General features: G+C 43.1%; 1 protein-coding gene and 1 long non-coding RNA gene across 8 annotated transcripts in view; one reads left to right on the forward strand and one right to left on the reverse strand.

Moving 5' to 3' along the window:
- LOC130297600 (protoheme IX farnesyltransferase, mitochondrial) overlaps positions 1–4302 on the forward strand; it is a 492900-nt gene extending 488598 nt beyond the window's left edge. For all 7 annotated transcript variants that reach the window (XM_056550251.1, XM_056550253.1, XM_056550254.1 and 4 more), the window contains 2 exons: positions 254–486; positions 2646–4302. In XM_056550251.1, coding sequence (XP_056406226.1) covers positions 254–486; positions 2646–3061 — 649 coding nt within the window. In that variant the 3' untranslated portion in view covers positions 3062–4302. The remainder of the gene's footprint in view (positions 1–253; positions 487–2645) is intronic.
- LOC130297608 (uncharacterized) overlaps positions 1–12012 on the reverse strand; it is a 385502-nt gene that overhangs the window by 60112 nt on the left and 313378 nt on the right. The window lies entirely within an intron of this gene.

The raw sequence follows: 12012 nt of genomic DNA on the forward strand, positions 1-12012 counted from the left end.
GGATTGTAGGATCCGATGCGTTCTGATCCCGTGTCTCAGAATCAGATTGTATGGTGAAGGGTGGTAAACCTACAGTCTCCACTGGAATAACACTGAGAATCAGATTGTATGGTGAAGGGTGGTAAACCTACAGTCTCTGCTGGTATAACACTGAGAATCAGATTGTATGGTGAAGGGTGGTAAACCTACAGTCTCCGCTGGTATTATATGAAGATATAATTGTATAGTTATTCCTGTCTCCATTTCTCCGCAGCCCTCTCATTGCCGTCTCCTTTGCTGCTGCCTGTGCTATTCCTGGGATCACCTTGCTGACAGTCGCTGTGAACCCACTGACCGGGGCTCTTGGTGCATTCAATATCTTCCTTTACACCTGCTGTTATACTCCAATGAAGAGGCTCAGCATCGCCAACACTTGGGTGGGTTCTGTGGTGGGCGCTATCCCCCCAATGATGGGCTGGACTGCAGCTACTGGCAGCCTGGATGTTGGTGAGTAACTGAGATTAACAACTGGGCATATTTAATGTGATTCTGCCGCTTGCATCAGTCTCTTATTTTTCATGTATAATATTATTGACCCTTGTTCTGCCATGTGAAAGTCTCTGCGTGTTAAGTTACGGGGTTAATCATCTTATATTCTGCTGGGGACATCAGCCACAGGTGTCATGGACATTGCTATGGAAGACTTAAAACCTGTTATCTGATAAACACTGAGTGAGGGACGAGTGATTTTAAGCTTTTGACATCAGACATAGGCCTTGATTTACTATTGAAATTCCATATAAATTGTGGTGAAAACTTCTTATTTCAATCTACTTTTTCACAATCATGTATTATGTTTTTTGCCCTGTTTTGGCGTCAAATTAGTGATAAAGGAAGGCCAAATGTTGGACAGGTTTTCAAGTTATGTTTTGTGCAAAATTTTTCATGATGGGCATCTCATATGCTGTTCTACAGAAGAAGTCCACAGGAGCAGGATCTGCTAAATTTACTTATTTCAGACGCAGTTTGAATTTATTGTGTAAATTATAGACAATTAGCTGTGAGAAGACAAGTCTCAACTGCTCAGTGCCAGGGACCAGGCAGGACTGTGACTCCTTCCTGGCTGGCAGTGACCCCTAGAAGCAGAAGGACCTTGCACACATAAGAAGCTATCTGCTTCTGCGAGGAATCCTCATTATAATTTCCACCGGTCCCTGAGGGGCTAATTGTGCAGCTACAAATTTCCATGTAGGACTTTATTGTGTATAGCGACAGTCAGAGACTATCCTCTTATCAAACATATATTTGCACCAATTAAAGGCCCTTAACATAATGCACCTATTTACGAGCCCTCTCCTTATATATCCGGCACCTTCTGTAGAATATCCCCTCTCCTCATCAGCACATAAACGGAATAGACGTGAGTTCGGCGGCACCACCGCCTCCTAATCAGTGGGCATTGTGTGCCCAGGCCTGACACACTGTCAATAGCTCAATCAGACAAGTGGCTGCAATACTTCACATTAATAGGGGACTGGCGAATGATTATCTACAGACTGGACATGTAATCGCAATCGTATGTTCCAGACAATCCTCTTATAACACGCTATGTGTATGGAAAACATTGATCAAGATGGCACAGTGTATCTCACAGATCTCCTATAAAGCATTTTATGTGGCCTATGGTCTATAGCGATTTTTTCTTCAGCTGTTGCAAAACTACAACTCTCAGCATGCCCTGATTTATTTGGCCATTGGTGTAAAAAGTCTTTACAATCCATTGACATCATTGAGGGCCTGTGTTACATATTATACAACGGTGTCCTCTATAAAAGTGACACGGAAAATCCCATTAGTCCCTGGTTTGGTGTAATAAGCCTTTTCTGCACCCCTGTGCCGCCGCCATCAGTCACATCCATCTTTCTTTTCCACCTTTCCAAGTGACACTTTAAAACACTTGGCTGTCACTCTCCGGCAGCGCCTCGTAGCTGTCACCCCTTTTATAAACACTGACGTGATGCCGGGGACCCTTAGTGAAGGGCCCTTCCTGTGGGGTTATTTCAAATTGTTTAGGTAACAAAGAAACAAACATCCTCAGCTTGATGAATGATGGTGCCCCCCCAATCGGATCATTTATTTTCTCAGCTCTTTGCAGCGGCCAGGGCCCGGTCCTGTGTTTACTTGCAGCGACGTTTGAGGCCTCTTCTACAGACTGTTTAAATAACATGTAGTGAGCGCCCGCCGTGCCCTCGGGCTGGGAACTATTCATTAGACTCACAGTCTGAAGTCACTGTGCTAAATGAATTGTGCTGCTGGCTTGGCAAAAAGATCTATTGTTCTGGTAATGGGCATTTTCCATACGTTGTATTAAAAAAAAATTCTAAGTGGACTTACAAGGATGATACAGCGCTCGGGGTAAGGTATCAGTGCAGTGCATTACATATCCTAAAGAGTATTAAATAGCAGATCTCCGATACTACATGTTGATAACCAGTGGAATGGAACCAGTATCACACACACGTGTGTATGTGTATACGTATGTATGTATGTGTATATATATATATATATATATATATATATATATACACATACATACACACTACAAGTGACCATTGTGAAGGATGTGATATTTGTCCAACTTGTTGACGATCCCCTTTGCATTTCAGGAGCCCTCCTGATGGGTGCTATCCTCTACTCCTGGCAGTTCCCTCACTTCAACGCCTTAAGCTGGAACCTCCGTGAAGATTACTCCAGAGGAGGATATCGAATGATGTCAGTCACACATCCGGACATGTGCCGCCGTGTGGCTCTGCGCCACTGCCTAGGGCTCATTGGACTATCCACTTTAGCCCCCGCTCTGAACGTCACCACATGGAACTTTTCCATCATCTCCCTTCCCATTAACTTGTATATTTCTTACTTGGGCTACAGGTTCTACCGGGACGCAGATCGCAATAGTGCTAGGAAGTTGTTCTTCTGCAGCCTCTGGCATCTGCCCACCCTTCTACTTCTTATGTTGACCTGCAAAAAGTCTGTAGTGGGGAAGAAAGAGAAACCTGAGGTCGTCCAAGATCCGAGATGAGAGTGAGAGAGCAAGAGACATTCTGTGATCAGTTATTACTGTAAACCCAACTACAAAAAGAAAAATAATTTTCTGGTTGACACTGAGAACATCAGTCCTACCTCCTTGTCTATAGGAAGAGACAAGCTTTATAAGTTAATGAACCCATCATCCCCTGCAGAAAACTAATTGGGAACAACACTTTCCATCATCTCCTCCATTCCCCATGGGCCGTCTATTGGAAACGACATAGTTTACATGAAATTTTCTCTTAGTTCATGACATTTTCTTGAAATAAACTAAGTTAATTGATGGTGATGGCTTCACTGCAAGAGGAAAACAAAGAACCGTCACATGTTTATATCGACTGGAACTTTTATGTTTTGTTCTGAACATCTGAATTGTAAAAAGAAATGTGGCGGCCTCCTTCAAATACTACAGGTCGAATTAGAGTCGAAGATCAGCAATGACGGTAAATCTTATATTCTACCAACCAATGATGCAACAAATCTGTCCATAATCCCCCCCCCCCACTCCTAAATTAAGATCTACTACAGGAACCCTACAGAGCATAATCTACTACAGAGCATAATCAGCAGATGAGTGTGTATTATTCATGAAGTTAAACCCGCCTTGTATTATTCCTCCTCGAGATGAAGAATTAATATTAATAAATTAAAATGTTTTTGGCACAGAATGTCAGTGATACCATGTGATATATTGTAGGTGAACATGTCATGTTACTACCAAACTCCATGCAGAAGATCTTGTAGCAACATCCATGATTTTATGTCTTTTTGCTGGTTGTATGGTTTATAAGGTTTCAATTTTGTGGAGTCTAGACAAATATATGCATATAATTTCAGGTTGGACAGAGACAAGTCATTTTCAGACACTTTGGCTACACAGCTTCTCACTTGAGGAAATGAAGGGTCAAACTTGTAAAAAAAAAAAAAAAAAAAAAAATTAAGCTAGTACATTGTGGAGCTCCACTTTAAGAAAAGTGTGGCTGAAATAAGTTTGCCTTATATCTAGATCAGTGGTCTCCAAACTGTGGACATTTCCCAGCATGCCCGGACAGCCGTTGGTTAGAGGTTTGGAAACCACTGATCTAGATGATAAAATACAAAAGGATGGACAATGCCACAAGATCTTTTATGATAGGGTTGTCCAACTTGTGGTTCTACAGTTGCTAAACTACAACTTCTAGTAGCCCAGACACCCTTCTTCCAGTTTCAAATGGTTCCATTAAAGACTCATTCTGGCATTTATATTACAGCCACAAACCCAGATCTCAGTCAGGGTCATCAGACCCACAGTTAGGCCAGGAGTGGTGTCTATAAAATGATACAATATGCTCATCTGTAAGGAGCCTTTGGCTGGCTTCGTAATAGCTGGAGATCCACAGGTTGGAGGACACTTCTAACACATGGTATTAGGCGGTGACATCTGGTCATATATTTTTTGGTTACACATCCTATCCTTAAGAATCCACCAATGTTGCCGAACTGAATTTGCCTTATGATTTGGAGGTGTATGGGTGGCTTATGGGGCTCTGTACTTGAACTCACAATCTCTGATACTGTATTGTAAGATATTGCTCGGTTTGACATTTTTGCTTATTTGAGTAAAAAAAACAAAAAACCTCTGTAATATGTGTCTTGATCAATTTATCGTCCTGCAGATGTTCTGGCATTAGGCACATTATGGGGAAGGTTTCCTGTTCTGCTGGAGCTGACACATTGCCATGAGTCCTCTTTGTCTACATTAAGATATGTACACTGTATAAGGCTTTGGCCTGCGCTTGTCTACTCAACCTTAAAGCAGGACCTGTAATTTACCGGTGATTGCGATCCGTGTAAACACTCCCCCAGGTCATCAAATCGAGAGCCTCCATGCATTAATGTTGCTGGCCTGTACTTATACCAGAGAATGCCAACATGATAGCTGTGTGCCAGGGAAAGTCAGTCATGTATGCATTGTAGCTGTGCTAATGGAGAGCACGGATGGTCCATTGAGTGCAAATGACAGGTACTTTACCCCGGACACCAAATAACAATGCCTCATTGTCTCCACATTAATGCTTATAGGCACTTTCTTCATATAGGCTGTGTGGGGCCACCTGCAGACCATGCACCAAGCTTTCTTCCCTACAAACCAGTGACTTTATCAGGACCAGCATTGTTCCCCCAATACCCCAGGGCTAACTTATTTTAGATCCCCCCTTCAATGCCGGACTAATGAATACCTTTGTATCAATGTCATCCCCTCTGGGCTCCTGAAAGGCCCTAAGGGTTCACAGAGAGAATCCACCTCTCCCAACCCTAATGTGGTACTGATCAGCGGATCTTTAGGAAATGGCTTAATAGAAAGGACTTATCCTGATTTACGTAAATAATGCTGAAAGAGAGATTTTCATTTTAAGAAGTTATCGTCTATTCACAGGATAGACGATAACAAGCTGATTAATGGGAGTCTGACAGAATAGGGACAAAAATGTCCCCAGAATGAAGAAGCAGAGCTTGGCCTGCCCATAGAGAATGAATGGAGTGCTGGCTGTGCATGTGCAGTGCATACTATTTATTACAAGAACAATGTTGATTGATCGAACCCTCATCAAGGAGCTTGTCATCCCCTATCCTCTGGTTAAGGGAATAACTTCTTTAGATGGGAATAGCAATTTAAAGGGGTATTCTGGCCATATACATTTAGGGGATAAGTTGTCTGATTTGGGGGGGGGGGGTGTGTTCACACCCCCTCCCATAGACATTAATGGAGGGGGCGTGACGTGGCATCCCTAATTCTAAAACTACAAGTCCTATCAGGGTATTATTATTGACACTAGACACTGGTCAGCATTTCCTTTCCCCAATGTAATTACTGCCATTCATGCATGAGTCCTGGGTGCAGTATAGGTTCATTCACACTTACTTAAATAACTAAAATCCACAACTGATTATTTATATTGACTAAATATGCATTACACATAACATACCATATCACTGCTGTATGTATAAGACAGAGTCTGAGGAGCAGTACCTGGACAGATGATGGCTGTGGAGTGACCTGCGGCTGCCTCTATCTACCAGTCATAATACGATATTAATACGAGTGCGTCACTGGTTTATATAGACGGTGAATGGGTCATTTGGATGGGTTCCCTTCTCTTAAAAATCCAACCACCCAATACTGTACACAGTGCAGTTATTAGTCCATTATGTGAGAGCTTCAGGCTGTAATACCGGGGTAACGCTGACATTTTACACTCCTTATAAATACAGTACTAAAATAATATGAGCCATAGCTCATTTCACTGCTATGTCTGCCGCCTGTGGAGCCAATACATACGTATATTAAACTAGAAATAATGGGAGTAGTTGTGAGAATGGATATGAATGATGCTGGCGGCTGCCTAAAACTACTTCCCATATATTACTGGACGGAGTTCAGGGAGATTTATGGAGCTAAATGTGCAAAAATAATGGAGTGGGCCAAGTTAATTAAAGACGTGTACCAGCTACTGGTGCATATGGAGACCAGCAGGACTGAGATTTTAGGAAGAAAAGTAACTGATATATTTTAGCACTTTGGTAAATTTGGCATTATTTTTGCTGACACAAATAAATGTTAAAATTGTTATATAGAGTAGTATATCAAATATAACTGAGGCCGACATCACAAATCACTAGCTGCCTGTTGATGACATCACTGAGGCTACTTTTAATGAGTGCAAAATACCGGCAAAAGACCCAAACAGTGATCAATGATCACCCAACCAATGACATACATGTATGTCATGGGTCGGGAAAAGGTTAATATTAGGCAAGAGGGCTGCTGCTCTGTATAGAACAAAATAGATCTTCAGAGAATGGTGCTCATATTCCCTCTATAGTCTTTAGTGGAAGCCTGGGGATAAGCATCAGAGCCGGCTCCTGGTCACAGATTATTTGGGCATCTAATTCTACCAAATAATAGAGAAGCTTTAATGTATACGCCGCTGCTATACATATAGTACTCTACGTATGTGTTTATAAATGTATCTCGCCCGACAGGTTCTGGTTTGTGCAGGTTTACTGAATCCTATATAACTTATTAAATATAATATGCATGGGCAGATCAAGCTGATGGACACAGTATGTTCTCTGAATACAAAGTGTGATCTCTAGGAAGTTCATACTCACATCCTATACATCTCCACAGAGAGGGGGGCGGCCCTATAATCCAGGTTGGCATCACCCCATTGTCCCTGCTATTACACATCAGCGTGTCCCGCCTCCAGTTTATAGATGTTAACACATCTGCTGACACCAAGCTGAACTCGGTCAGTTCAACCGCCAGGTCGTCCCTCGTCCTCCCTGACCTGCCATATAAGACACAAAGGACTGTCCATTGTAATGTTAATGGCCTGGTGTGGAGACAAGACTCAAACAGATGTGACACTGCTGCTGACGGATGGAGTTCATGTGTTCAGCATACGTTGGGTGCCGACTTTGGAAGGGGAGGGTGTAGAGTATCACATCTGTATTATGTCCTCACCCTATGGGTCAGTAATCAGAGAATAATACATCATTACAGGTAAATAGTGTGTTTTACAACAAACCAGTAATATGTAGACACTTCACGTTACGGTTTGTGCTATGCTACCAATAACCTACGACATGGCGAGGCAAAATTCTTGATGGGAATGTGCCAAGTCCAAAAGTTACTTCTCTGCAAACACAATATAAACTAGGGCCTATGTTCAAAAGTGGTAGCGTATGGTACACCCATGGAGAGGAAGTGTCCCCGCTCATCCCCTTTACCTCGAGTAGTGTTAACCTGTGTTCTACCTATACACAGGGGCTAAACAATAGCAACCATGCACTTGTCTGGTATGATTGGAGTGAGATGTTGTCATATATTCCTACTGAAAATAAAACAATAAAGCAGTCCTGAGATATGCATTTGATAATGAAACTAGAAGAGGGTCCTATATCTATTTTTGCTATGTGGACAATCTCATTGTGAGTCGAGACAAGAATTGTCCTGGCTATGACAGTAGCTTGTATGGCTTATTATGAAATGTGGATTGCAAAATAGACACAATAAGAAACGTACTGATACCGTACAAGGCTGTGAGGGTGAAAAACCATGGATAGAAAAGATGACAAAAGATCCCAATCTTTTTCTTAAAGCCAGATTTAATCATGCTGTCCCTTCTGAAAATTGCTAAATCCTCCAATGATTTGGGATCAAGTAGCCAGGTTTCCCGCAGCACCACCATAAAGAAAATTCAATACTACATGTGTTAGGTAAGGACTAGGGATCGACCGATTATCGGTATGGCCGATAATCACGATTTTGGGCATTATCGATATCGGCAATTACCTTGCCGATAAGCCGATAATGGCCCGCACCGCTAGAAAGTTAAACAGATTTGTAAATGACTTAATCTTAATCCTTCCAGTACTTATCAGCTGCTGTATGCTAAACAGGAAGTTCTTTTCTTTTTGAATTTATTTTCTTTCTGACCACACTGCTCTCTGCTGACACCTCTGTCATGTCAGGAACTGTCCAGAGTAGGAACAAAATCCCCATAGCAAACCTCTCCTGCTTTGGACAGTTCCTAAAATGGACAGAGGTGTCAGCAGAGAGCACTGTGGTTAGACTGGAAAGAACTACACAAATTCCTCTTGAACATACAGCAACTGATAAGTACTGGAAGGATTAAGATTTTTAAATAGAAGTAATTTACAAATCTGGCACCAGTATCACTTTAACCTCTAGGCCAGTGTTCTTCAACCTGCGGACCTCCAGATGTTGCAAAACTACAACTCCCTGTATGCCCGGACAACCGTTGGCTGTCCGGGCATGCTGGGTGTTGTAGTTTTGCAACATCTGGAGGTCCGCAGGTTGTAGACCACTGCTATAGGCCATTACGTGGAGGGATTATGAGAGAATGTCTCTTAAAAGGGTTGTTCATCAGATATGGAGACATGCAACCACACACTGGGATTTTAGGTGATGCCCATCAAATTTTGTGTGGGGTCATATTACAATTTATAGGACTTAACCATCTGATGTCCCCAGCAAGGCTATCCAGACATCCAGCATAAAGTTGCATCTCTCCATGATCAGTACCAGAGTGACCTGGATAGGATGTGTTCATGGGAGATTCAGATGTGACATTCAGTAACAGAGCTCACTGGAAAAAGACTATTTTACATGATCAAGTTAATGGGAAAAATGTGTGATCACAACCAGATAGGTGGAGACAGTCACAAGGTCTCAAGGAAACAGACTTGATACCACTGATACCAAGATACTTAAAGGGGTACTCCACTGGAAAACTATTTTTTTTTTTTTTTTTTTTTTAAATCAACTGGTGCCAGAAAGTTAAACAGATTTGTAAATTACTTCTATTAAAAAAAAAATCTTAATCCTTCCAGTACTTTTTAGGAGCTGTATACTAAAGAGAAATCCAAAAAAAGAAATGCATTTCCTCTGATGTCATGACCACAGTGCTCTCTGCTGACCTCTGCTGTCCATTTTAGGAACTGGAGAAAATCCCCATAGCAAACATATGCTGCTCTGGACAGTTCCTAAAATGGACAGCAGAGGTCAGCAGAGAGCACTGTGGTCATGACATCAGAGGAAATGCATTTCTTTTTTGGATTTCTCCTTAGTATACAGCCCCTAAAAAGTAATGGAAGGATTAAGATTTTTTGAATAGAAGTGATTTACAAATCTGTGTAACTTTCTGGCACCAGTTGATTTAAAAAAAAAAAAAGTTTTCCACGGGAGTACCCCTTTAAGTATCTTTAGTCTTCAGAAAACGTTCAGCTCCTTTGTAAGGTGATTTCAATTAAAACTTGTAAAGGAAAACATTTTGTGTGTCCGAATAGAGTTCAGCTGGGGCTAGAGACTCTGCGGCAGGTACAGAAGTCTGGGTGGCCTCACCAATTGTTATCGTTGCTCAAGCACGGTGTAACCATCAGATTCATCTGCACCCTCCACCTTCCAGGGCTCATTTTTACCTCTCACTGAACTCATACAGAGTAAAACACTCTACGCATCACTTCTGAGCAGATGTATTATAAAACCGCACATAAGTACATAAATTGTACTGACGTCTGGCTGGAAAACGAGAGGTTAATAAGAGCGTGGCATGTCTGTAATTTCTGGAATAGTCCATTATACACAGCACCTTTTTCCAACAGCTGTTTCAAGTGCAGAACTTGGCAGATCGGTGAGCGCCGCGTAAATTAAAAACAGATCTCAATCTGGAGCGACAGGACGGAAAGTCGCAAGATAAAAAAAAAATGTATCCAGAGACCTGTTTGTGAGACCCAATGATCAGTGAAATGTCAACTCTCCGAAAAATCTGCAGCAGACGGAATACAACCACATATACTGAATATGGTGGTAAACTGTCTTAAAGGGGTACTCCAGTGCAATTAACTTATCCCATATCCACAGGATGGGGGTCCGACCACTAGAACCCCCCACGATCTGCATGGTAACTCTTCAGGCCCCAGGAAGGGGGAAGTGCCCACTCTCACACAAAGCGTCGTCCGACATGTTCCCTCGATGTATCCCATAGAGAAACATGCAGGGGCCGTGTCTGCAGTGGCTTCTTGCGGGGGTCGGCGCGCCCCTTCCTGGGGACTGCCGGGGTGCCATGCAGGAAATTGCAGGGGGGTTCCAGAGATCAGACAAGATAGGGGCTAAGTTTAATTGCACTGGAATACTCCTTCAATATGGACATTCCAGTATAATGGGGTATAAATATTCACCAGCATGCAAGTTCTATAAGTGGAGTTTGCTTAAATGGGCACAGTCAGATCCAAAAACTTTTTATATTTTGTTAATGATGTAAATTAATGACCTTGTGTAATATGGTTGTTTACATTTTTTGAAATATTTAATAAAAAAAAAAAAATGGCTCCTGAAAATCCCACCTATAGGGGTCCCCATACCTAATGGGACACTAACCAGGTCTGCAGTAGCATCAGCTTGTCCATGTGTCATGGACAAGAGATGACTTATGGGCAAGGCTGTATGAAAAGATGCACCAATCACCTCCCACCACCTCAAGGGAGGGACACGCCCCCTTCTACCACACACCAATCACCTCCCATTACCACAATGGAGGGACAAGCCCTCTTCTACCACACACCAATCACCTCCCATTACCACAATGGGGGACACGCCCCCTTCTACCACACACCAATCACCTCTCACTAAGACAATGGAGGGACACGCCCCCTTCTACCACACACCAATCACCTTCCACTACCACAATGGAGGGACACGCCCCCTTCTACCACACACCAATCACCTCCAACCACCACAATGGAGGGACACGCCCCCTTCTACCACACACCAATCACCTTCCATTACCACAATGGAGGGACAAGCCCTCTTCTACCCCACACCAATCACCTCCCATTACCACAATGGAGGACACGCCCCCTTCTACCACACACCAATCACCTCTCACTAAGACAATGGAGGGACACGCCCCCTTCTACCACACACCAATCACCTCTCACTAAGACAATGGAGGGACATGCCCCCTTCTACCACACACCAATCACCTTCCACTACCACAATGGAGGGACACGCCCCCTTCTACCACACACCAATCACCTCCCACCACCACAATGGAGGGACACGCCCCCTTCTACCACACACCAATCACCTCCCACCACCACAATGGAGGGACACGCCTCCTTCCCCTGATAACGTTTCTAATACTGTGAGCTAATGAAATGAGGGACCAGCATAGACCATGCACTGCCTACAGGGGGCTTCACTACAAAACAGCACAGACCATGCACTGCACACAGGGGTTTTCACTACAAAACAGCACAGACCATGCACTGCCTACAGGGGGCTTCACTACAAAACAGCATAGACCATGCACTGCCTACAGGGGGCTTCACTACAAAACAGCACAGACCATGCATGCACACAGGGGGCTTCACTAC

This window comes from Hyla sarda, chromosome 13, assembly GCF_029499605.1.
Source record: "Hyla sarda isolate aHylSar1 chromosome 13, aHylSar1.hap1, whole genome shotgun sequence".
Lineage (NCBI taxonomy): Eukaryota > Metazoa > Chordata > Amphibia > Anura > Hylidae > Hyla > Hyla sarda.